At 43.5% G+C, this 25,877-nt stretch overlaps 2 protein-coding genes and 1 long non-coding RNA gene across 3 annotated transcripts; 2 read left to right on the top strand and 1 right to left on the bottom strand.

Moving 5' to 3' along the window:
* The first annotated feature begins 4,541 nt into the window (after positions 1-4,541).
* On the top strand, positions 4,542-16,854 carry LOC109757131 (protein DETOXIFICATION 16). Its single transcript, XM_020315968.4, has 8 exons — positions 4,542-5,259; positions 14,583-15,127; positions 15,210-15,296; positions 15,378-15,434; positions 15,635-15,873; positions 15,959-16,077; positions 16,175-16,261; positions 16,394-16,854. Exons 1-8 carry the CDS (start codon positions 4,765-4,767, stop codon positions 16,487-16,489), a joined length of 1,725 nt encoding a protein of 574 aa, XP_020171557.1. The 5' UTR covers positions 4,542-4,764; the 3' UTR covers positions 16,490-16,854.
* Positions 10,019-13,398, bottom strand: LOC109757132 (uncharacterized). The gene is made up of 5 exons (XR_005771761.3): positions 13,138-13,398; positions 10,875-11,375; positions 10,727-10,764; positions 10,560-10,610; positions 10,019-10,362 (listed from the first exon to the last, which is right to left on the bottom strand). It is a non-coding gene; the product is annotated as an uncharacterized lncRNA (long non-coding RNA).
* Positions 16,855-19,451: 2,597 nt separating the features above from the next.
* LOC141042636 (uncharacterized) lies at positions 19,452-19,808 on the top strand. Its single transcript, XM_073511489.1, has one exon. The coding sequence runs from the start codon at positions 19,452-19,454 to the stop codon at positions 19,806-19,808; it is 357 nt and encodes a 118-aa protein (XP_073367590.1).
* Positions 19,809-25,877: the final 6,069 nt, after the last annotated feature.

Genomic DNA, 25,877 nt, shown 5'->3' with positions numbered 1-25,877 from the left:
TATTTTAAAATAAACCGTTTCACATTTGGAAACGATCGGTTTCACAAGTTGACATTTCAGTTCATATTGTTTTTCAGTTTCAGAATCTACATTTCACTTTACTGGTTTGTTTCACAGAAATCACAACTATTTCAATTTCACATTGTTGAATAACACATTTCACTCCTTTCAAATAAACTGTTACACATTTCAAACATTTCAATTTCACAAGTTGACATTTCAGTTCAACATTTTTTTTTCACTTTCAGAAGGTACATTTCACATTCACTGTCTTGTTTCACAAAAATCACATATATTTCATTTGCACATTTTAAAATAACATATTTAACTCTTTTGAAATAAACTGTTACACATTTCCAAATAATCAATTTCACAAGTTGACATTTCATTTTCATATTTGGGTTAAGTACATTCGGTGAACAGGTTGTTTTCACATATTTCTAGTGAAAATTGGTTTGTTTCATATTTTTGTTGTGAAATATGTTTTTCTCACGTATGGAATGTGAAACGTCAAGATTCTAACATGTTCGAAATGTATCCAAAATTGGTCTAGTTCTAAAGGGCTTGACGCTAGAGTCCAAATATATAAAAAGTTTTTAAAAAAATTATAGTTTAAAAGATATGAGTGATTTAAATATTCTAAGATAAAAATAAATTCAATGGATTTGTTTGGGATGGAGAGAGAAGAGCACTAAATGCGCATCTTTCCTGGCAATGTTTTCTTGGCCCATCAATCTGACACTGAGTTGACCCAGTAAAGACATTTTTTTTCACTTCCAGAAGGTACAGTTCACTGTCTTGTTTCACAAAAGTTACATCTATTTCATTTGCACATTTTTAAAATAACACATTTTACTCTTTAAAAAAATAGTTACACATTTACAAAAAAATATCAGTTTCACAAGTTAACATTTCAGTTTCATATTTGGGTTAAGTACGATTTCGATGAAACATGTTGTGTTCACATATTTCTAGTGAAATTGGTTTGTTTCATACTTTTCTAGTGAAATATGTATTATTACGTATGAAATGTGAAACGTCAAAATTCAAGCGTGTTCGAAATGTATCCAAAATTGGTCTAGTTCTAAAAAGCTTGACACACCTCATGAAAGGGATCGGACCCCACACCAGCAGATATATCAGCATGATATACGAATTCATTACATACATATATGAAAATAGAACTATGTGTATACATAAGCGATGCTGCGAACCTTGACACAAATCGACAATCCAGGATCCGCGTGCCCCCAGATCTCAGTAAATCCTCTTCCCTCTTGTTCATCCCCATATGGGTTGGGTAAAGCATATGCACTATGGCAGTGGCAGGGGAAATACAGAGATCGTACGGCGGATCACTGGGTTTATTCCTTGATGGGTGTGGTTAAGAGCATCTACAATTGTGATGGGCAAATTCGGCCCCTCGACCGCGGACGCGTCCGAACGTATCCACGGAAAATGTCCGGGCACCCCTCAAATAATGTAATCTACATACGGACACCTTAATTGCTCATGTCTCAAATCCATATAAAGTCATGCAACTACGTCGATGCACACATATCGTTCGGCTACTACTCCATCACTACTAACTAAACATGCCATCGGACTACCAAAATTTGGAACGTTTGGCTATGGTGGAGTTCATCCACGGCTGCCATTGCCCGTCCGGCAGCCTTGTCGTCCTTCTCGCGGAAGTACCGGTCGAAGACGCAGTACAGATCGAGTCGGATCTGCTCGTTGCCGGAGCTGTCCTCGCCGCCACTGTCCGCCTTCTCCTCCTACGGTGAAAAGTCCGGCCATGGCACGGACCGCCCGATTCTGCTCTCGGGCGAGGGCGCGCGTGTTTCTCTGCCGCCGTTTCTTCACAATGCGGGCGCAGATGGCTTCCTCCTCTGCGGCAGCTCGCGCCGCCACATCAGCCACCTCTGCCGCCGCCATTTTTGTCGTGATACGTGCCTCGGCGGCCCTTATCCTCTCCTTTCCCACGGCTGGCCGCCTGTTCCCGGTGAGACTCATAGTCTGCCCGACCGGTGATGGGAAAGGAGAGGGGTTCTGGCTGCCGGGACCACGAGGATCCAGCCCCAGAGGACCCGAGCGCATTGAGTCGACGCTATAGAGTCGCGTCATGCAGATCCGTCCGTCGGCCGGGCGCTGTCCTCTCAGGAGCGGAGTGCAATGCGGACCGCCATTGCCTCCTCCAACCCGCACGGAATGACACCCCTGTCGACGGATCCGGATTGGCCGGAGTCAGTTCCGCTGCCTGCCATGCCGGAGGTGAGCTAGGGTGGCTAGGGTTTGGTCTGACAAGCGGCTATGGACGAATATATGCTGAAGGAAATATGCCCTAGAGGCAATAATAAAGTATTATTTATTTCCTTGTATCATGATAAATGTTTATTATTCATGCTAGAATTGTATTAACCGGAAACATAATACATGTGTGAATATATAGACAAACAGAGTGTCACTAGTATGCCTCTACTTGACTAGCTCGTTAATCAAAGATGGTTATGTTTCCTAGCCATAGATATAAGTTGTCATTTGATTAACGAGATCACCTCATTAGGAGAATGACGTGATTGACTTGACCCATTCCGTTAGCTTAGCACACGATCGTTTAGTATGTTGCTATTGCTTTCTTCATGACTTATACATGTTCCTATGACTATGAGATTATGCAACTCCCGTTTACCGGAGGAACACTTTGTGTGCTACCAAACGTCACAACGTAAATGGGTGATTATAAAGGTGCTCTACAGGTGTCTCCAAAGGTACTTGTTGGGTTGGCGTATTTCGAGATTAGGATTTGTCACTCCGATTATCGGAGAGGTATCTCTGGGCCCACTCGGTAATGCACATCACTATAAGCCTTGCAAGCATTGTGACTAATGAGTTAGTTGCGGAATGATGTAATACGGAACGAGTAAAGAGACTTGCCGGTAACGAGATTGAACTAGGTATCGAGATACCGACGATCAAATCTCGGGCAAGTAACATACCGGTGACAAAGGGAACAACGTATGTTGTTATGCGGTCTGACCGATAAAGATCTTCGTAGAATATGTGGGAGCCAATATGGGCATCCAGGTCCCGCTATTGGTTATTAACCGGAGACGTGTCTCGGTCATGTCTACATAGTTCTCGAACCCGTAGGGTCCGCACGCTTAAAGTTACGATGACAGTTTTATTATGAGTTTATGTATGTTGATGTACCGAAGGAGTTCGGAGTCCCGGATGAGATCGGGGACATGACGAGGAGTCTCGAAATGGTCGAGACGTAAAGATCGATATATTGGACGACTATATTCGGACTTCGGAAAGGTTCCGAGTGGTTCGGGTATTTTTCAGAGTACCGGAGAGTTACGGGAATACGTATTGGGCCTTATTGGGCCATACGGGAAAGAAGAAAAAGGGCCTCAAGGGTGGCCGCACCCCTCCCCTTGGTCTGGTCCGAATTGGACTAGGGAAGAGGGGCGCCCCCTTCCTTCCTTCTCTTTTTCCCTTCCTCTTTTCCTATTTCATATGGGAGGTGGAATCCTACTAGGACTAGGGAGTCCTAGTAGGACTCCACACTTGGTGCGCCCCCTCCTAGGGCCGGCCTCCTCCTCCCTTGCTCCTTTATATACGGGGGCAGGGGGCACCCCATGGACACAACAATTGATCATTGAGATCTCTTAGCCGTGTGCGGTGCCCCCCTCCACCATATTACACATCGATAATACCGTTGCGGAGCTTAGGCGAAGCCCTGCGTCGGTGGAACATCATCATCGTCACCACGCCGTCGTGCTGACGAAACTCTCCCTCAACACTCGGCTGGATCGGAGTTCGAGGGACGTCATCGAGCTGAACGTGTGTAGAACTCGGAGGTGCCGTACGTTCGGTACTTGATCAGTCGGATCGTGAAGACGTACGACTACATCAACCGCGTTGTGATAACGCTTCCGCTGTCGGTCTACGAGGGTACGTGGACAACACTCTCCCCTCTCGTTGCTATGCATCACCATGATCTTGCGTGTGCGTAGGAATTTTTTTGAAATTACTACGTTCCCCAACAGTGGGGTCGGGTGGGCCAGCATGGGTCGGGTCCGACGTGGCGGGCGTGCCCGGGCGCGTCCGGGCGCCCCCATACCCGCCCCATATTTGGGTTGTATATGAAGGGTGCCAGTCAACCCGGGTGTTCGAGGCCCGTTTGAGGCGTCCGTCTGGGTCGAAAAATTGTGACCGGGCAGGCAGCCGGGGTGGTTGAGAAGGGTTTGGGGCGCCCGACTCTAGATGCTCTTAGGTCTAGTCGACTGAGACATAACCAAGTCTAAATCAAGTGACATAATATGTAAGAAACAAACATGAAAAGCTAAAAAGAAATGAATATAGAATCAACTGAGACTTGATTCGGTTGAGATTTAGCAATCCCATTCCTTGATACGTAGTACTGTAAAAATCGTGGCATGAGATGAGGAATAGAATAGCTCAACCATATCACAACCATGTCACAACCGTGTCATGGTACACCACCAACGCACGCCCCTTGAGGCCTTAACACGTTGTTTATCATATCACCCCCCACGTTCCAGCTGAGCGGCGACACCTCCACAGGCACCCACCTCGTCGTCCCACGTCGCCCGTTTCTGCCCCTTCACCTCCCGTGACCGTGAACAAAGGCCATGGACGGCGGTTTGAGCTCGGACTCCTGTCCATCTCCTCCGGGACGGCCGCCTGAAAAACTCTCTTTTCCTTCCTTCTCCGGTGCCATCGGCTGTGTACGAGATGGAGCTAAGGGCCCAGGAGGCCGCTGCCCACCCGTTCCCGTCGACAAGGCTGACGGCCGCCTCGACCTCTCCCCGCGAGCTCGACGAGCTCAAGCCCGGCCGACGCCTGCCCTCCAGCGGCGAGGTGTGCCAGACCCCCGACGGACGGCCGCACCTTCCCCAACCTCGTCGTCATAACACACGAGGAGCGACGAGCGGGAGGCCCGGGCAGGAGGATGAGGAAGGCGACGTGGGCGAGGCAAGCGTAGAGGAAGCTCTCCTGCCGGTGCCGAGGAGGAGCCGGGACTGCAAGGAGCTGGGAGGGGAGAGCTTAGCGGTGGGCGCCGAGGTGAAGCGGCAGCTGTGGCTCGCCGGCCCGCTCGTCGTCGGCAGCCTGATGCAGAACCTGATCCAGACCATCTCCGTCATGTTCGTCGAGCACCTCGGCGAGCTGCCCCTCGCCGGCGCGTCCATGGCCACCTCCTTCGCCACCGTCACCGGATTCAGCTTGCTGGTAAGTAACATTTCGCTAGCTTGGCGCTTCATGTTTTCCACTTCATGAATTTCATGAATTTGTGCAAAGATGGTAGGTAGGAATATGAGTGAGGACGAGGATTTTTAGTAATACTCTATTCCCGAGTTGCCTAAACATATGTTTCTCTATCACAGTTAGCTTTTAAACCTTTGGATCCACATCCAACCACACTTTTAAACCTTTAGTAATGGAGTAAAAGTTACACTGATTAATACTTTGCAATAACACTTTCGAAGCTGCATGCGTGAGTATGAACTTTTCTCTAAAACACTTAGCAATGTGGAATGTTAGGTGGCGAAGGTTTTCAGAAGCGAGAACTACTCATGTGAAACCTTTTATAGGGAGTGAGCCTAGCTCAACTGGTTGGGGAAGTGGATGTACAAACCCAACACTTAGGTACAAATCCTCACAGCTGCGAATTTAGTTTTCTATTTATTCTTGAGGATTAGCCTTTCCTGGTACTCACACATTTATCATTGAGAACTAGGCTCAGTGACTAACCGAGATTAAAAATCCTAGCACTCATACCCGCCCCCGCGTCGTTCCCTCCCCGGGGCGACACGGGCGGCGAACCCCGCCGGCGGGGCTCGTGCTCCTGGTCGGCTGCTCTTTTGATGGGGAGATCTCGGGCGGCTGGTGACTGTCCGGAGCTCGTCTTCACGGCGGCGTCCTCGCTCATGGCATCGGTGGTTGTTGGCGTGCGGCGCGGTATCGCCACGACGGGAGCTCCGCCGCGGGCGTGCAGTCGCGGTCTTGGCTGCCCGTGCGGGCCCAATCTGGGTCCTCGCGGGCCGCGGCCGACGCGGGTGGTAGGGGTGAGATTCAGGCTCGGTCGGTGTGCCGTTCGCCGGATCTGGTATGGCGCGGTGCTGCGGCTCAACACGCGTGCTGGATGTGGCACCGGCTGTAGCCTCGATCCATTTCGTCAAGTCCCCGGCACAGATGGCGGCGGACCATGCACGACATGCTTGAGGGAGGCTCTTCGGACAGATCTGGTTGAAAACCTGCTCTCGGCTAGCTGCCAAGGCAAGCGGTGGCGGCGCTGTCTGCGTCGTTCCCTTCTTAAAGGCATCGTCGTGGAGAAGTTCAAGACCACTCTCTGCTACCTCCGAGGGAAACCCTAGATCAGTATATCGGATGACGGCGGCGCTCTTGTGTCGTTTCCCTCTTGGGGGCGTCATTCTTGGAGATGTGCACGAGCCCGAGGACCAGTGGAAGGCTTCTTTGGTGGATGGTAGTTCATCTTACACATTGATGGCGGCGGATCTCGACGGCATGGCGCAGTGGAGACTCGGCGTCCGAAGAGCGAAGATGAACTCGCGCAGGAGGAGGACGCTGTCTGGCGTCATGGTGGCATCGATGGCAGAGAGGCCTGGCAAGATCGACGCGTTAGTGTCTGATCTGAAGACTGGTCAGTGGAAAATGGCGGCGACGACACATGAGAGTGCGACGGGCCGGTTTGCGCCCCAAACCCTGTATGTGGCTAGGTTGGGGCCTCCGGCTTTAGATGTTAGGCTTTGGTGCGATGTTCGTTTGGTATTAGACTCGTACTATCGGCACACCTTCATCAAGTGGATAGAAGTAGCGACAGATATTACTAGATGGTGGCTTCACACTACCTGATGTACTACTTTGTAAGGTTTTCGTGAATAATTAATAAAATGGCTGCATGCATCGTCCAGATGCAGAGGCCGGGAGTGATCCTCCTTTTCAAAAAAAAAAAGTGAAACCTTTTATTTTTGTCACCATTACCTGCGGCCTGCCGCCTATGCCCTCACAAACCCGTCGGTTATTTCCATGTGCACTTGCGCCACCATCCAAATCCTCTTACATCAATATCATTTTTTCCAGATATGTTTATCTTTACACTTTAACCATATGTAAGTTGCTTGTGTTTAAAAATTGGATAAGTCATTTTTCTAACAGTTGAATATTTTGTCAAGATTTGTGTTGTCCTTTTCTTTTTTCCTTGTGTTGTTTTCATGACTTCTTTGATTAAATTTTCGACTTGCCCCTTTTTGGGGTCAAATTATTATCTTATTTGGCTTTAAGTCCATCACCCTTTGACTCTTTTTTTCCTGTTTTTTTTCTTGTTTAGTCGGGTTTTCTTTTTTTATTTATGAGTTTTCATGGGATTTTGGGTGAGTGTAAATGTATATACGCAAGTAATATACATATGTATGTAAATTATACTTGATTGTGAAAAATTGCACTATGCTTATTCTTTGCATACTAAAAATATGCAATTTGAATGCAAAGTTGTGTGTAAGATTTTAAAAGTTTTGTTTTCATTTCCTTTCTTTTAAAGGGTTATACCAATGCCACTAATTCATTCTTTCATCGAAAACATTTTTGAAGGATAATATCAATGCCACTAATTCATTTCTTTAGAACTTTTTTTTAAAATTCCACTATTACATGCTTCTTACTCTTGCATAGTATAAAAATGCAATTTTTGTATAAATAGTGTGCAAAATTTGCGGTTATTTGATTATTTTTTATGTTCTTTCTTCTTAAACGTAACCCCAATGCTACCAATATATTCTTCCTTAGAAAACATGATTTTTATTTTTGTGTGTCTAAGTACACACACAAGTGCTATACAATATGTGTGTAAATTATACTAGAGCATGAAAATTTCACTGGGATATGAGTATTCTTTGCATATTACAGAAAGTGTAATTTCAGTGCAAAGTTGTGTCCAATTTTTTTCTTTCATTTTTCTTCTTCTTAAATGGTAATACCAAGTCACTTATTCATTCTTTCTTAGAGAACTTTATTATTTTGATTTGATTTTACTTTTTATTTCATTTTCTTTCTTCTTTAATGGCAATACCAATGCTACTAATTTGTTCCTTCTTAGATTATTTTTGCCAAAACTGCACTATTAGATGATTATTCTTGCATATTATAAAGAACACAATTTCTGTTTGTTTTTGTCATTTTCTTTCTTCTTAAAGTGTAATACCAAAGACACTAATTCATTCTTTATTAGATAACATCATTTTTGTTTTCCTTTAATATTTATTTTTGTTTTTGTCTTGTCATCAAGTAAAAAAGGTATTGGGTCAATTTCTGTTATGTTTCAGACCAAACCCTAGTATCTGGTGGTCTTCTGTTTTACGGTTGCAACGCTGAGTGCTTCTGTCTATCTTTTATTTTTGTTTTGTTTCTTTCTACAGGAAGGGTAGTAGGCTGCCTCAATTTTCTTCCTCTCTAGAAGGGAAATACACTTTGGTTCCTGGTTGTATATGCACCCTATATGGGGATTTTTTAAATATTTCAATAAAAAGTCAAAATAGGTAAGAACTATTTTGACAAAACACTTGACTTACTTTTGCACTGATATATAAATGTCGACGAAAAAAAAAAGTTGACCTCACAGCAAAAAAGACAAAATTTATTTGCTATTATAGGTCACTATTCACACTATTTTAGCCAAAAATTTGTCTTTTTTGAAAAGAAGTCAAAAGGATATATTTTTTTGTGGATTTTATTTCTCATGAGTACAATAGAAGGTCAAGTTTATTTCAAAAATATTTTCAGGAATTTTTGACTTTTTGTTGAATTACTAAAAAAAATCCCCATATAGGGTGCATATGTCCCCATAGACCAAAAGTTCCCCTCCCTCTCTAGAAGCATTCTATCCATTATTTTGACTTATTTCTCTCTTTAGGAACAATAGGATTCTGCATAAATTCTTTCTTCTCTAGAAAAACTTCCGTCCATCAGGCTGCCTCAAATGCTTTCTTCTTTAGAGATCTTCTGTCCACTACCACCACCTATTTCTTATATTGGTGATTTAATTTCTATGGTCCATGCATTATTTTTTACCAGATAATTAGTCATGTGTTGTTTTTTAAGATTTTATGATCCATCGCTATCGGCCTCCGTTTGTTTTGTGAGCATAGGCCTGAGTTTGGCTGCTGCCAAAGAAATCAACTGCAGAGAATTTAGTCAATTTTGTTGTTGTTGTACTCCCTCTGTTTCTTTTTGGGCTGTCTAAATCACATCCGGCTGAAATCCAATTGGCTTTCAGTCATATTTTTCAGATGACAACTGTCCCTGTCCCGTATCCCCTATTTCAGCTTCTCTGTCCCGCGTTTATGATTTTAAAACAGATCCAGACCCCCAACTTTTAACGGGTCCACACCCAAAACATATCAAACACGCACAGATAACATCTGCAATATGAACTAACAAATGACTAAATTTACACTAAACCACTAAGAATTACAGTGAAAAATCACTAAAAAAATGCACTGAAATTCCATTGGAAAATACACTGTAAAAATACCACTTAAATAACATTAAAAAATCCACTGAGAAAAATACTAAAATTCGACTAAGAATTACACAGCAAAAACCACTAAACAAAATGTCTGCAATACCACTAAGAAAAAACATGTAAAATAAGCTAAAAGTACACTAAAAATCCACTAGGATTCTGTGTAAAATTACACTGTAAATCCACTAAGATTTACTATGTAAAGCCTACTAAAGTACACTGTAATTCCACTAGGCATTACAGAGCAAAATCAACTAATAGTTACACTGAAAACCATCATGGATTACAGTAAAAACTCCAGAATTACAGAGTACTAATATTGGATTTGGACACAAGAAGGTGGACAAGGCAATGCACATGAAGCAGATGAAAATGTCTTCATCGGGCAATTCTTCAGAGGTAGATTTTAGTTTATTGCAGAAGAATGAAACTGGTGGGATGCTAGTCACATTGAAATGAGACAAGATAAACTCACAACCAGCATCAGCATCGGACACAATAGGCTCACCGTCAACAGGAAGACCTAATATATCATGGGTGACATATTCGCAAATCGGAATAAACGTTTTCCTAATCTGAATCACTGAAGCACGAACATCAAATTTGGATGCTAGCCATTTGACAAACCTAAGTGGCACCTCTGTCCTCACAAATTTGAGAAGGCAATCTTCCCCATATCTCTGAAGAACACGTACTTGCCGAGGAGACAAGCCGACAATAACAGTGGAGAACAACTTGCTAGAGTATCTAGCGAATGTATTTGCTACCGGAAAATCAGAAGACCTCGTGCGCTTCTACAATAGAACAAGAAACACAAAACGAAAAAAGGAATCAGGATACAAATACACTAGATCAACAATGAAAAAACATCTAGCAGAAACATCAAACAAGGGGAAAAAACAAATTTAAATCTATATCAAACTTATATCTATCTCTATCAGAGTGGTAGTTGGGTACAGAAAATGCGAATAGAACAAAGAAACATAAATACCACATTGCGAGCTCCAACATCTGTTATCTTCCGTTTCAGGCAATTCGCTTTCTGCAAGATATATAAACAGGCAATGAATTATACAATAAAAACAAACATAAATGAAAACTGGAACAAAATGCAATAATTACAACAACACGCTTCCATGCGACACATAGAAATCATACAAAGCTTTGTCAAAATCAGGATCATCCATTGAACCTTCCTGCAGTAAACAGTAAAAAGGAATAAGCTGACTGGAACAAATAAGTTACCAAACAAGAATAAACAAAAAAAAGGAAAATCAAATATCAAATATCAAAACAAGAAAATAACCTCTGAAGCTTGGAAAGAATCGTCCTCGGCGAAATCATTGGGGACAAAAGGATCCCCATCCAAATCATCAGACTCTTCAAAGCAAGCAGAAGAAAAGCCCTTACCAAGACCCTTCATGATTCTACCCATACTTTAATCTATTTCCAAAATATATAAAAACACATAGAAAGGAACAAATGCTAAGAAGAAATGGCAGAAAGGTAAAACAATACAAAAAAAGAATATTTACATACACCAAAGGCAGATCCGTACAAAGATCAGCCAGACAAATACAAAAAATACATGAACTAAATCATAAAAATACAAAACTACTGCCGTAAAAGCGCAAAGAACTTTATGCATATGCATAAATTTCTAACAGCTATATAGCTGTAACATTTACCATATGTTTGTTTAGAATTATATTACAACTGAATAACTAAAGTGCCTAACAAATAAATTACACAAAAACTACAAAAAAATAACTAACTAACATTATCAGGCAAAACTATCCAGAACACCCTGCAAAAAAAACCAGAAACTGACATTAGCGTGAAGCAAGGCATCACAAATAAAAATGAAATAACATCAACAATCAGTTGCAAATACATCACAGTAAAATAACCGCTAGGATTACAAGGAATATAACACTGATAAAGAACCGCTAGGATTTACAGTGATGGCGTGCTACAAATCCCAGTAGCATTTGCAAAATTATAATTACACTGATAAGATATAGAAATTACAGTGACAAAACCACTACGAATTACAGGATTAATTCAAAATAATTCACTAAAAGAAAGCCTCTAGGGATTGCACTAGAAAATCACTCTAAAAAGGTGAAGTAAAAAAACACTAAAATTTGCACTAAGAAATACAGTGTATATCCAGTAAAATGTACAGTGACAAACCAGTAAGATTACAGTATAAATCCATTAAGATTACAGTGTAAATCAACAAAGAATTACAGTGAAAATCAACAAGGAATTACAGTGCAAATTAATAAAGAGTTTCAGTGCATATACAGTGTAAATCAACAAAGAATTACTGTGTAAAAACATAAAATTACAGTACTAATTACACTAAGATTTACAGTGTCGAAATCAAATGGTAAACTAGCATCAACACTTACGGGCTATAATGGGGATCACAATGCAAATCCACTAGGAATTACATTGTAAACACAAAAAAAGTAGGAATTACAGTACTAATTACACTGTAAAACCAATAAAAATTACACTGATAAACCAATATGAATTACACTGATTAACCAATAGGGGTTACACTGTAATTACACTGAAAATCAAATAGGAATTAAATTCTCACCCAACTGCATATCCAATGACAATTACAGTGCAAATCCAATGAAAATTACAGTGTAAACCCAAAATGAGAAGTACAGTGTAAATCCACTAGGAATTACACTGTAAATCCAGACAGGAATTGCACTGTAAATCCATTGAGAATTACAGCCACAATCCCAAGGCGACCCAGCATGCCAACCATACATACACACTGTGACAGTAAAAATGGCCCAGGGGAAAATTAACACATACTCCCTCTGTAAACTAATTAGTGATCTGAACGTTCTTATATTAGTTTACGGAGGAAGTAGATACTAACAATGGAGAACAGGGACTGAACGATGATCTGCTATGTTCGAATTGCTCAAATACCGCATACAAAATCAAACAACCAGCCGAATTCAAACAATTAACCACAGTGCCCATCTCATAGATCGATAGATCTCACAAATTGCAGGAGGGATTTGGGGGTGTGAGAGATAGAGTACATGAGAGGATGCAGAGGAAAGTTGGGATAGGTACAGAGAACAGGGGGAAAAGTTCAGACTAGATTCACACATACCTCTCACACACGGCATGACATGCTAAAAAATACAGAGCACACACACCCTGTCGCGTGGGTACAGCAGTCAGCCTACCACACCACACTCAAGGCTACACCTCTCTGTAAACCATCAAATTGACTGTCATCTCCTCGGTCATCGGCTTCAGGCGACTCTGTTTTCACACTTGGCAAATCAATCCCAGAAACCATAGACCGATTGAAGGTGTGACACACATGCAGATCAATGAAACTAACAACCAACCAGAAACCCTAATCAAATTTTGCATGACAGACGAGATTCAAACACAGAAGGGCGGAACCGCACACATCTACACAAGAAGCTGCGGGAAATTAACACAAGCAAACAGATCTGACCGAGAAAACACTACGCACTAACATACAAAGCTGAGGATCAAAGCAACAGGGGGGGACATACCGAATCGAACAAAACCGACGAGCGGCGAAATAATGGTGCCAAGGTGGATGCGGGGCGGAGAGATGCTGCAGGCCTTGGGCTGGAGAAACAACGACGAGGCGGAGGGAGCGGGGCAGCAGGTGGGAGAGCGCCGACGAGTCACCACCAACCAACGAGCGGCGAGGGGGGGCTCCAAATCGCCATGGATATCTCTCTCAGAGTCTCAGTTGCCTTCTGGGTTACGTGTTCGAAATGAAAAGGGGATCGAGCGGCGCGGGGAAGAGACAGAGGAATGAAAGAGAAAAAAACACCGACGCGCGGCAGCGAGCGGGTACTAACGGGTCTGCAAAATACTCACAAGCGGGCCCGATAAGAAACTCAGCGCCAGCAAACGGCGAAAAAAAAGCACGAATCTCGCGACAGAGATCGCACGTCTCAAAAAACGACTGAAAGCCAATAAATTTCATCCGTATGAAAAGTAGCAATTCCCTTCTTTTTAGTCCGCATGTAGGAGTAACATTTTTCTTAAGTCAAACGTACTACTACATCCAAATAAAATCTGCCCGCCATGCACAGTCGTGCTGTGCATGCGGTGGCTGGGCCTGGGAAATCGCTGCTGATTAAGGCAGCTGCATGTGTTGGCTGATGGCGTAGAATTGGCAGAAAGTGTCATGCCCCATGTCGAGATCGAGAGGAAAATTGAGGATTGAGGAACTAGGGTTCGTCGCTGGGACGCGTGTTGGTGGTATCAAACTCGAATATGCCCTGTATTAGGTGTAAAGTATAGGAGTAGTTCATGACACAAATAATGCATACCCTTACAACCCGGGGCGCTGGCTTATATAGCCTAGCTGACAACAGGTGACGGAAACACAGTAACAGAAAAAGGAAACGCTACAGTGACAGTGAGAACGGGACGAGCTGTGGCGAGCGCAGCGAGCCGTCAGATCTTCTTGTCTCCTTCCATCGCAGCCGTCCGATAACTGAATGTCAAATGACTTGCCTAAAGAATGAAGCAGCCTGACAGAAAGCAGCGCGGGTAGTTTCAGTACAACTAGTGCTAAACAGCTGATGCGTCTTGTTATGGATTTTTTGGCAAAAAGATATACAGCCATGTTCACAGGAACTCCGTTCACAAAATCGATATCGTTAGATGTCATGCATCATTGAATTAACCTTCATGTTGTATATCTCTAGCATTATAGATGTCGATAATTTTGTATATAAATTTGATCAAACTCTATGAAGTTTGACTTAAGACAAATCTTATATGTGAAGTAAAAAGAAACGGCGGGGGTACATGAATGTTTTTCTGTCTGCTTGATCTGGAATGAACGGCAGATTAAAAATTGGCGGACCGAAATTCTAAATTCAGTCACCTGACCCCTAGCCAGTCCCTTGTGTTTATTGTCAAACTTCCGGTTTCATAAATGGCATTATTCTTCTTCCCATTTCCCCTTGATCAGACAGGCATGGCCAATGCTCTGGATACTCTGTGCGGCCAAGCATTTGGCGCCGGGCAATACCACCTCCTCGGCATATACAAGCAACGCACCATGCTGCTACTCACTGCCGCAAGCATCCCTGTCGCCATCATATGGTTCTACACTGGTCAGATCATGCTTCTGTTCGGCCAAGACCCCGAGATCGCCATGGAGGCCGGGACGTACGCCCGGTGGATGATCCCTGGCCTCTTCGGCTATGGTCTACTGCAGTGCCACGTCCGATTCTTGCAGTCGCAGAACACCGTGCTCCCGGTCATGGTGAGCGCCGGCGTGGCCGCTCTGTTCCATCTGCTCGCCTGCTGGCTGCTCGTGCACGTTGCCGGGATGGGCAGCAATGGCGCGGCTCTGAGCACCGCCGTCTCCTACTGGGTCTACGTGATCTTACTGGCCGTGTACGTGAGGGTGTCGAGCTCCTGTAAGCAGACGTGGACCGGGTTCTCGATGCAAGCTTTCCATGGGGCACACGACTTTCTCCGGCTCGCTGTGCCATCTGCTCTTATGCTCTGGTGAGTGACATTTGGAGCTCTTAACTAGATGTCGCAAACTCACGATCATCGGTCGGGTCTTTATATCCGCATGTCATGGCAGCTTGGAATGGTGGTCGTTCGAAATCCTCGTGCTGCTTTCAGGGCTTCTTCCAAATCCTCAGCTGGAAACATCCGTCATGTCAATCACGTAAGATTACAATCGCATCACCGAGATTCTTGTTGTGTCGACTTGCTTCGTGTCTTCATGTACATTTGTGTCCTACGACAGACTCAACGCGGCTAACTGTCTCTTCATGATTCCCTACGGCCTCGGCGCTGCCATAAGGTAAGTAAATATATACTTCCTCTTTCCACAAATATATAATGTTCATTCACTTCAGTTTGTATGTAGTTCATATTAAAATATCTAAAACATATTATATTTGCGAACGAAGGAAGCATCACTGGAGCAAAATGGCAATGTCCCTTCATGTTCCTATTCGTGCATGCTGTTTTGCATGATATATAAGATCGTGCTTCGTGCAGCACCCGTGTCTCGAACGAGCTCGGGGCGGGGCGGCCACGGGCAGCCCTCCTCGCCGTGCACGTCGTCATGTTCTTGGCCATCTCAGAAGGAACCGTCATGGCGGCGGCCGTGGTCCGTGTGCGCTACATCTGGGGCCACGCTTACAGCAGCGAGGAGGAGGTCGTGTCATACGTTGCCAGGATGCTGCTGGTAATCTTGGTGGTCAACTTCTTCGACGGGATTCAGTGTGTTCTCTCAGGTACATCGCCCTACGTGGATCTGCTCCTCGATCAGTTGCTAGAGGCTATACATGTGTATATGACACTACATCTGTGTATATATAGGTGTGGCTAGAGGCTGTGGGTGGCAGAAGATCTGTGCCTTCATCAACCTCGGGGCATTCTACGTCGTCGGCGTGCCGGCAGCCTACATCATAGCCTTCGTGCTGCGCGTCGGCGGGATGGTGCTTTCCCTTTGCATCTATTCGTTTGGTTTTGGCCAACTTTTTACCTTGGATGCCATGCTAATAGCGTGATCGAACCATAATAACGTATGTGCAGGGCCTTTGGATGGGGATCATCTGCGGTGTTCTGGTGCAGGTCTTGCTGCTCATGATCATCACACTGTGCACCGATTGGCGGAAGGAGGTACTACACATCTATGCAAACACTGTAGCTTGTCCATGCCGTTTTTTGTTTCCGCGGATTCGGGTTCATGCGTGTAATGAAGTAGTTAGTTCATGCTTGTGTGGACTGAACATGCATGTGACCCATATATAGGCGATGAAGGCGAAGAACAGAGTGTTCAGTTCTTCTGTTCCGACGGATCGATCTACTCACGACATGAAGATAAATATGGAGGTCTCGTGCTACTGAAGACAAAAGAGGATGAAGTGAAGAACAAGCATATTCTTTTCTTGCAGCAAAGCTGAGGAAGGGAAATATCTTTGATGGGCTCCTTGGCCCCTGAAAGACACATTAAAACTATCACTGAGGGCAGGGCGTCGCTCTGTTGGCAAGCCATGCGGGTGTGCACGCTGCCCACCCAGGTTCGAGCCTTGGGCTACGGGTGCTTAGGTTGCTTTCTTCTGTAAACGTATGCCACAAAGGGCTAGTCCTGGTTGGTCTTATTTTCTAATAAGATGTCTAGTTAGCATGAAAATTACCAAAAATTGATGAGCTATGCGGGGGACAGGAGGAAATACTTACCAATATATATATTACATTCATTTATTGATTTGCAAGATTATTTCTAAATTTATTAAGTAGACGAATTCATGAGTTAGAATACTCATTTGATTATTCATTTATATATACAGAATTTATAATTTCCAAACATTCGTGATTTGACAATAGATCCGAACAAAATTCTAGCGAGATTGATCTGGATTTCCTGCGCCTAGCTCGTGCTTGTTTTTTTTCTCCAGCGTACTCGGAAGATAAAAATCATGCGAGAACTGGGAATCGAGCCCACAACCCACCATTTGTGCTGTATGATCTCAACAAGCACCTGTTTACGTTAAATTGTACGTTAGTTTTTTCCTTTGTACTTCAGTATACGCGAGTAAAAGAAAGCCACAACTATCAAGACCAATGCATTGGATTTTCGACCCAATAACAAGGCACACCAGCTTTAGTCCTTGTCCAATATACCTGTAAAAGCATATCCTCGCTAACTCACGTGTGAATAACGTGGTAACATACACACTACAGATCTGATAAATTATGTACAAATATGATGATAACTTTGATACTAAGAAAAAAAGTTGTTAAAATATACTTTGATAACTTCTGCGAAAAATCATGGTAATTTACGCACGGCTGATAACTTACGTATAAACACCCGTGGTGACCTTGACCCAGTGAAATAAATAAATAAACATACCACCCATAATTTTATGTGTAAATACCATGGTAAGAAACGCATGACATGCCTGATAAATTACGTACAAACACCATGGTAACTTTGACCAACGGGGAAAATTATTGAAAGCAATAGCCGTTAACTTTGACCCCATAACTTCTGTATAAATAGCATGATAATATATCCATCGCAGACCTGATAACTTAGGCATAAACATCACGATCACTTTAATTCAAGGAACAGATGGTGTTAAGAACATAACGCCGGCAACTTCTGTGTAAATATCATGGTAATATATGCACCGCAGACAAGATAACTTCGGTACAAAGAATGCGTAATTTTAACCCGTAAAAAAAGTTGTTGAAAACATAGCTCCGGCAATTTATGTGTAAATAACATGGTAGTATGCACCACAAACCTGATGATTTATGTAAACACCGCGGTAACTTTTTTAGCCGTAGGAAAAAGAATTTGTTGAAAAAACATACTGCCGATAACTTAAGTGTAAATGACATGGTAAGTTAGGCACCGCGGACCTGATAACTTATGTACAAACATCATGGTAACGTTGATCTGAGAAAAAGTTGCTGAAAACATAGCCCGATAAGTTATGTGTAAATAACCCGCACACCTGATAATTTATGTTCAACACCATGGTAACTCTGACCCAATATAACAAAGTTGTTCAAACATCATACCATAGGGGGCTGGTAACTTAATGTACCCTCGGGGTTGGTAACTTAAGTTAAGAAAAGAAAATCTTGATATGAAAGTAAAGAAGGTTCCAATATCTAGTTTATATGTAGTAAGACAACAATTATAGTTGGTTGAGCTGGTTAGTGCGTTGCACATTTGGAGTAGAGGTTCTGAGGTTATGTGTTCAAACCCATGTGCATGCATTTTCCTTTGTTTTTTTTTTTATATCTAGAAAAGAACGCAGCGGTAAGTACGGATCAAGTAGATGGACTCCAATTTGTTGAACAAGATACAACATAACGTGAGTTGGTTGTTGGATTAATACTTGATACAGTAGATCAGAGTTCGAAACCTCTCTAGACAGATTTTCTGTTTTTTACCCTAACTAGAAGTATTCATGAGATTTAGAGTACCCATTTTAGTATTCATTCATTTATTTTGGTTTGCTATCACACTGAATGTAGTAGAAGCAATAAATATATTGTTTTTTTTTCTTTTTTATATCTAGAAAAGAACGCAGCGGTAAGTACGGATCAAGTAGATGGACTCCAATTTGTTGAACAAGATATAACATAACGTAAGTTGGTTGTTGGATTAATACTTGATACAGTAGATCAGAGTTCGAAACCTCTCCAGACAGATTTTCTTTTTTTAACCCTAACTAGAAGTATTCATGAGATTTAGAGTACCCATTTTAGTATTCATTCATTTATTTTGGTTTGCTATCACACTGAATGTAGTAGAAGCAATAAATATAGTGTTTAAGGTAGATATCAGATCATGTGGATTTTTTTCGGCGGACGTGCATATGGAGATAGATTACACTTATTTGTTGATTTGCAAAGTTGGTTGTACATTTATTCACTAGATGTATTCATGACAGTTAGGGTACTCATTTGATCATTCATTTATTTATTTGGTTTGCTATTACAATCCTTGTTGCAAAACGAATAAATATACTATGGTTAAGGAAGGTCAGACCACAAGGATTTTCTCCGGTGAACGTATATAGAGAGATATAGATTACATTTATTTGTTGATTTGTGAAATATTTTGTACATCTATTCACTAGGTGGGTTCACAAAAGTTAGAGTACTCATTTGATCATTCATTTATTCGTATGATTTGCAATCGTATTCCATGTACGAAAAGCAATAAATGTAATGCGACTAATATGTAGATATGATAAGGATTTTCTCTTGCAGGGGTGTCTATATATAGTCACCATGCACCACACCTACACAACAATACCTAGGTAGGTGCAAAATGCAAACTGCAATGGCGAGTGTTTCAACCTTTATAGCTATGTCTCTCGTCATGCTCGCCGCCATGTCCTCTGGCCTCCTTGTTGCCTATGCTAACACCGAATTCATCTCCCGCACATGCAACAAGACCAACAACCCCGCATTGTGCATTGCCGTGCTTACCACAAAGCCACAAAGCGCCCATGCCTCCACCGAACACGACCTCGCCAGAATCGCATTGGAGCTCACCATTGACACCGCCAAACACAACGTCAAGGTCATCAATGACCTAGACAAGAAAAAACAGAGCAAGCCGGAGGCATTTGCACTGGCCATCTGCCTTAAGGCTTACACTGAAGCCACTAGTGCCCTTGAGATTTATGCATCTTGAACTTCCAAATTGGGTCGTACACCAGTACGTTGGCCAATGTTTCGTTCGTGATGGGCGCTAGTGATACATGTAAGAAAGCGTTCAAAAGGATCGGCAAGGAATCCCCAGTGTCCTACATAGATCGCGAGATGACAGAGCACTGCAGTGTCGCCAGCAACCTCATCAACCTACTTGTCCGCAAGTGATGACATTGCATTCCTGGCACATATATGTCTATTGCTTTCAATAACAAGATAATACCCTGCTGGTTGTTGCGGGAATTTGTAGCACTATACTTGAGTATTATGGAGTAAGAAATAATAAAATCATAAAATATATCTTTTTAACCTATGATGACATAATGTGAGAAGCCACGAAAATTGGTATATTGTAGAGTATCTCCATACTGAATTAGCTTCCATTTTCCACTATAATCCATTTTTGAGCGAAAAAATAGCCAATGGTACACCAAATGTCATGGTTACTAAGTAGACAACAAATGTATTCTAGTTTTCTACTCCCTCCGTTCCTAAATATAAGTCTTTTTAGAGATTTCATTATGGACTAGATACGGATCAAAATGAGTGAATCTACACACTAAAATATGTCCATATACATCCGTATGTAGTTTGTAGTGGAATCTCTAAAAGGACTTACATTTAGGAACGGAGGGAGTACATACTATTTAAGAGACTGCCATCCAACATAGAACAATTGAAGTAAAGGAGAATTAGAGGAGACCATACTTGATCCTCTCAGCAAGAATTGTCATAACACCAGAATAATCAAATAGTGATATTCCAAGTATTATTCTTACATTTTGAAAGCAAAGCTATAGCCTTAGAGAAGACTGTATATTCACACATGCATGCTTGAAAACAGAACATCACTTACTATTCTAGCATAGATAAATAATAAAATGATAGCAGCTATCTCCAAACTAGAAACACATCAACACCCTTATTTGTCACCACACTTGCACATCCCAGGGAGGAGCATGCTAGGTTGAAAATTCAGCTGAACAAACACTAACACCGTAAGGAACCTGTAAATTGCAATGTATCAGCAAATTAAGGAAACAAAATGTATACCTTTCAAAATTAAGGAAATAAATTATTTGACTGTGGCCTATATTTTTACATGTTTGAAGGGTTTGGATGTTCCCCTATATTTTTACATATTTGAAGGGTTTGAATGTTCCCCTAGACACCCCACACGCGTTGCAGCTAGAATATGCATGAATATAAATTAGATACGTTAAGGACATGATTGAGAGTATGAAACCCTGTGACATTTGTAAATTCTAATTAAATCAGCATGGGCGAATTGCATAAAGAAAAAAAGGAATAACAATGGCAGTAGCAATAATTGACTCTTGAAGGAATTTTGTGAAAAAAGTATAGCAACAGCACCGTTCTGCAGAAGTGTGTATGATAGGCAATTGCATTGATTGAACATCTTGGTGGTTGTATCACCTTGGTATGGTGCGAATATAGTTAATAAAGCTTCAATTTCAGAAAGGAAAAATTCTATATATACATATCATTATGTAAAACAACAACAAATATGCATTTTTCTATTCGATTTTGTTTAATATTGGAATATTTCCTTTGAAACTAATGATTGAAGCAATTAACCTACAACTCATATCCACAATTGTATTTGAATGATAAATCTGAAACACATGCCTAATCTAGTATAAAGCTAGCTTGCTGGTAGATGAAGTTCAGATTGGATAGTACTGCCAGAACACATGCCTAATCTACCATCTATTCAGGTATTGGATCGATCTAATGACTTCATAGTGGAATAGTATTGTTGGGCAACAACATACCTCGAAATGATCAAAGGAACATGCTTTGCTTCTATAAACCAATCAAAACAAAGCAAAAAATAATACCAATAAAATTCATACCAAACTACATGTGCGTGCATGTATGAGACACACACACAGAGAGAGAGAGAGAGAGAGAGAGAGAGAGAGATGCGGGATTTTAATTGCACATAGTACGTCTCACCTGTTTATTCCTTTCAATCATCGTCTTGTATGAAACAAAACGAAGGGAGATGATAGCAATCCATCGCATCCAACCAAAGTTATTTCATCTCTTTGTTCCTTCCAACAATAAAGGAAAAAACGAACAGGGAAACAAAGCTTGTTGTCTCATGCTTGCCGGTAGTTCCTGAATTAGAGAGGATTTTTTTTGCGAGGGTAAAGAGTTTTATTCCATAAGAATATGGTTACAATCCAGAGGCAAAAGTTCCTCTATGCACGGTGGTCCATGATGTAGCCATACTGCAGTCACACTCTCAATACGACTATACAAACTACAAAGCCAATCGATTTGCTACCCTATTTTGCTCACGCTTAATTTTTTGTGGAATAAACTCACGAAGTACCATAAGACGCTTGATCTCGGCTACCAAATGTCCATATGCCGACCGGGACAGGTTATCACCGGTTAGAGAGGATTGTGGATGAGATAGACTAACAGTACTTGTGGTGGTTGTGGTGGGTCCTTGGAAAGTAACAGATGCTTACGTAGCAGGGGCCTTGTGGCTGGTCCCATATGTAAGTCAATCAAAGAATGCTGATGTGGCAAGTGTGTTGAGGTGGATAGGTTGCATGTCAAGTGAAATAATATAGTGGGGATTGTTAGGGAACGCAGTAATTTCAAAATTTCCTACGCACACGTGCTACCTCTTGAGCACTGCATTGGTTTTCCCTTGAAGAGGAAAGGGTGATGCAGTAAAGTAGCGTAAGTATTTTCCTCAGTTTTTGAGAACCAAGGAATCAATCCAGTAGGAGACCACGCGCAGTCTCACGCACCTACACAAACAAATAAGAACCTCGCAACCAATGCGATAAAGGGGTTGTCAATCCCTTCACGGTCACTTACGAGAGTGAGATCTGATAGATATGATAAGATAATATTTTTGGTATTTTTATGATAAAGAGAAATAAAGATGGAAAGTAAAATAAACGGCAATAGAAATAGCTAAGTGTTGGAAGATTAATATGATGGAAGATAGACCCGGGGGCCATAGGTTTCACTAGTGGCTTCTCTCAAGATAGCATAAGTATTACGGTGGGTAAACGAATTACTGTCGAGAAATTGATAGAATTGAGCATAGTTATGAGAATATGTAGGTATGATCATGTATATAGGCATCACGTCCGTGACAAGTAGGCCGAAACGATTCTACATCTACTACTATTACTCCACATATCGACCGCTATCCAGCATGCATCTAGAGTATTAAGTTCATAAGAACAGAGTAATATTTTAAGTAAGATGACATGATGTAGAGGGATAAACTCATGCAATATGATATAAACCCCATCTTTTTATCCTCGATGGCAACAATACAATACGTGCCTTGCTGCCCCTGCTGTCACTGGGAAAGGACACCGCAAGATTGAACTCAAAGCTAAGCACTTCTCCCATTGCAAGAAAGATCAATCTAGTAGGCCAAACCAAACTGATAATTCGAAGAGACTTGCAAAGATAATCAATCATACATAAAAGAATTCAGAGGAGATTCATATATTGTTCATAGATAATCTTGATCACAAACCCACAATTCATCGGATCTCGACAAACACACCGCAAAAGAAGATTACATCGAATAGATCTCCAAGAAGATCAAGGAGAACATTGTATTGAGATCCAAAGAGAGAGAAGAAGCCATCTGGCTAATAACTATGGACCCGAAGGTCTGAGGTAAACTACTCACACATCATCGGAGAGGCTATGGTGTTGATGTAGAAGCCCTCCGTGATCAATGCCCCCTCCGGCGGAGCGCCGGAAAAGGCCCCAAGATGGGATCTCACGAGTAAAGAAGGTTGTGGCGGTGGAAATAGGGTTTTGGCTCCGTATGTAATGGTTTGGGGGTACGTAGGTATATATAGGAGGAAGAAGTACGTCGGTGGAGCAACGAGGGGCCCACGAGGGTGGAGGGCGCGCCTGGGGAGGTGGGCGCGCCCCCCTACCTCGTGCCTTCCTCGTTGATTACTTTACGTGGACTCCAAGTCCTCTGGATCATGCTTGTTCCGAAAATCACGTTCCCGAAGGTTTCATTCTGTTTGGACTCCGTTTGATATTCTTTTTCTGCGAAACACTGAAATAGGCAAAAAACAGCAATCTGGGCTGGGCCTCCGGTTAATAGGTTAGTCCCCATTAATCATCCAAAACAGAATATAATATAGCATGGAACAATAAAAAATTATAGATACGTTGGAGACGTTTCAACACGCAAGATCCATCTAGGTGATGCATAGCAACGAGAGGGGAGAGTGTTGCCCATGTACCCTCATAGACCGAAAGCGGAAGCGTTTAGTAACGCGGTTGATGTAGTCGAACGTCTTCGCGATCCAACCGATCGAAGTACCGAACGCACGACACCTCCGCGATCTGCACACGTTCAGCTCGGTGACGTCCCTCGAACTCTTGATCCAGTTGAGGCCGAGGGAGAGTTTCGTCAGCACGACGGCGTGGTGACAGTGATGATGAAGTTACCGGCGCAGGGCTTCGCCTAAGAACTACGACAATATGACCGAGGTGTGTTTCTGTGGAGGGGGGCACCGCACACGGCTGTGACCCCGGATAATCAAGCTACAGTAAACCTCTGCTAAAGGTGCCACGTCACCTCGGTTACTGTTGATAAACTCGAGTTAGTTCAAAAACGATTCAAGTTAAAATTTAAAATATAGGCCAACAATAAAAGTTTTCAAATAATGAAAACTAAACTAAAAACTGAAAACTAAATTGTTCAAAATTTAAAAAATAAATCATGGGTGATTGTGGTGGAGAAACCACATTTTGATAAAATGTTTAGATGCAAGAAATTAATTAAAACAGGGGCTAAACAATTACTTAAATGCTTTTAATTAGCAAACAAATATAAACCTATTTTATTAAAGTGTGAAACTTCATGTGTAGGGGTAATTTAAAACACTAATTTAAGTGTTGGTCTCATATTTTTATAAAACTAAAATCTACTAGTAATAAAATAAAACAGAAAAGAAAAATAAATAAAAGAAACTGGAAAAGAATAAAAATAAAAAGAGGAGAAACCCCCTGCCCTCGTGGGCCTCGTGGCCCAGCTGGCCATTCAGCCGGCCGGCCAGGCCTGCCCACACGGCCCACCCCACTCCCCCGGCCTACACACCCCCCTGAAACCCTAGGCCTCACCCACTCTCTCCCCGATCCCCTTCTCCTCCCCGTTTGGATCGGGCGCACGCCCCGCCCCCGACGCGGCCGCCCCCTCCCTCGCCCGGAGCCTCCGCCGGCGCACACCGTCGCCACCCCCGATGCCACGCCCCATGCCCGCCGTCGCCCACTCCCCCCTCGATCTGGATCGAGATCGAGGGCTCGACCCACCGTCGTCGCCGTTGCCTCCTCATCCCCGCCGTCTAGCTCCGTGGCCGGATCGACCAAGGCCGCCCCTACACCGCGCCTCGACCCCGTCGCCGCTCGACACCGACCGCCGCCCGACGCTACCTCGCCGCAGCCCAGAGCTCCTCCGCCTCGTCCGTCGCCCCGTCCTTATCTCCCCCTCGACGGCTCCACCGAGCCACGCCTACCCCCTACCCGCCAACGCCGGTGAGGGCCTCGCCCTCCCCTCTCCCACTGTCCCGCACGCGCCCTGGCACCGTCCTTCGCCGTGACAACACGTGCTCGCCGCGCCTTCGACCGCGCCCAGCGACCCTCCTCCCGTGCGGCTCTCTGGACCTCGCCGCACACGCTCCCCACGAGCCCACGCCCGCGGCACGGCGCCCACATCGTGCGCGCCCGCAACCGCCCGCGCATGGTCGTCCCTGCCCGACCGCGCTCCGCGCCGCACCGGCCTCGTACGGCGCTCCCCTGCCCGCGGCTGTTTGCACCTCGCCGTGCCGAACCCCCTCCCCCCCCCACGGTGGCCTGGCCGCGCCCGCGCCATGGCGCTGCTTGGCCGCCCCGCTGCCTGCTGCGGTGCTGCTGCCTCCGCCCGTTTCCGGTGGCCGCTACCTCCCTGTCCGCCCCTGCCTTGCTTGCTCCCCGTGAGCGCGGCTCGCGCGCCCACCCATGGCCTCGTCAGGGCCCCGTG

The sequence above is a fragment of the Aegilops tauschii genome, chromosome 3 (genome assembly GCF_002575655.3).
Source record: "Aegilops tauschii subsp. strangulata cultivar AL8/78 chromosome 3, Aet v6.0, whole genome shotgun sequence".
NCBI classification, from domain to species: domain Eukaryota; kingdom Viridiplantae; phylum Streptophyta; class Magnoliopsida; order Poales; family Poaceae; genus Aegilops; species Aegilops tauschii.
Note: the sequence above shows the minus strand (reverse complement) of the source record. Positions and strands in the feature narration are given on the sequence as shown.

What these genes read in the sequence shown, in the direction of transcription:
- LOC109757131 (XM_020315968.4), top strand. Translation starts at nt 4,765, where the DNA reads ATGGAGCTAAGGGCCCAGGAGGCCGCTGCCCACCCGTTCCCGTCGACA. An exon ending in ACATCCGTCATGTCAATCAC is followed by an intron (nt 15,297 to 15,377) that starts GTAAGATTACAA and finishes GTCCTACGACAG; the next exon opens with ACTCAACGCGGCTAACTGTC. An exon ending in GCACCGATTGGCGGAAGGAG is followed by an intron (nt 16,262 to 16,393) that starts GTACTACACATC and finishes ACCCATATATAG; the next exon opens with GCGATGAAGGCGAAGAACAG.
- LOC141042636 (XM_073511489.1), top strand. Translation starts at nt 19,452, where the DNA reads ATGGCGAGTGTTTCAACCTTTATAGCTATGTCTCTCGTCATGCTCGCC.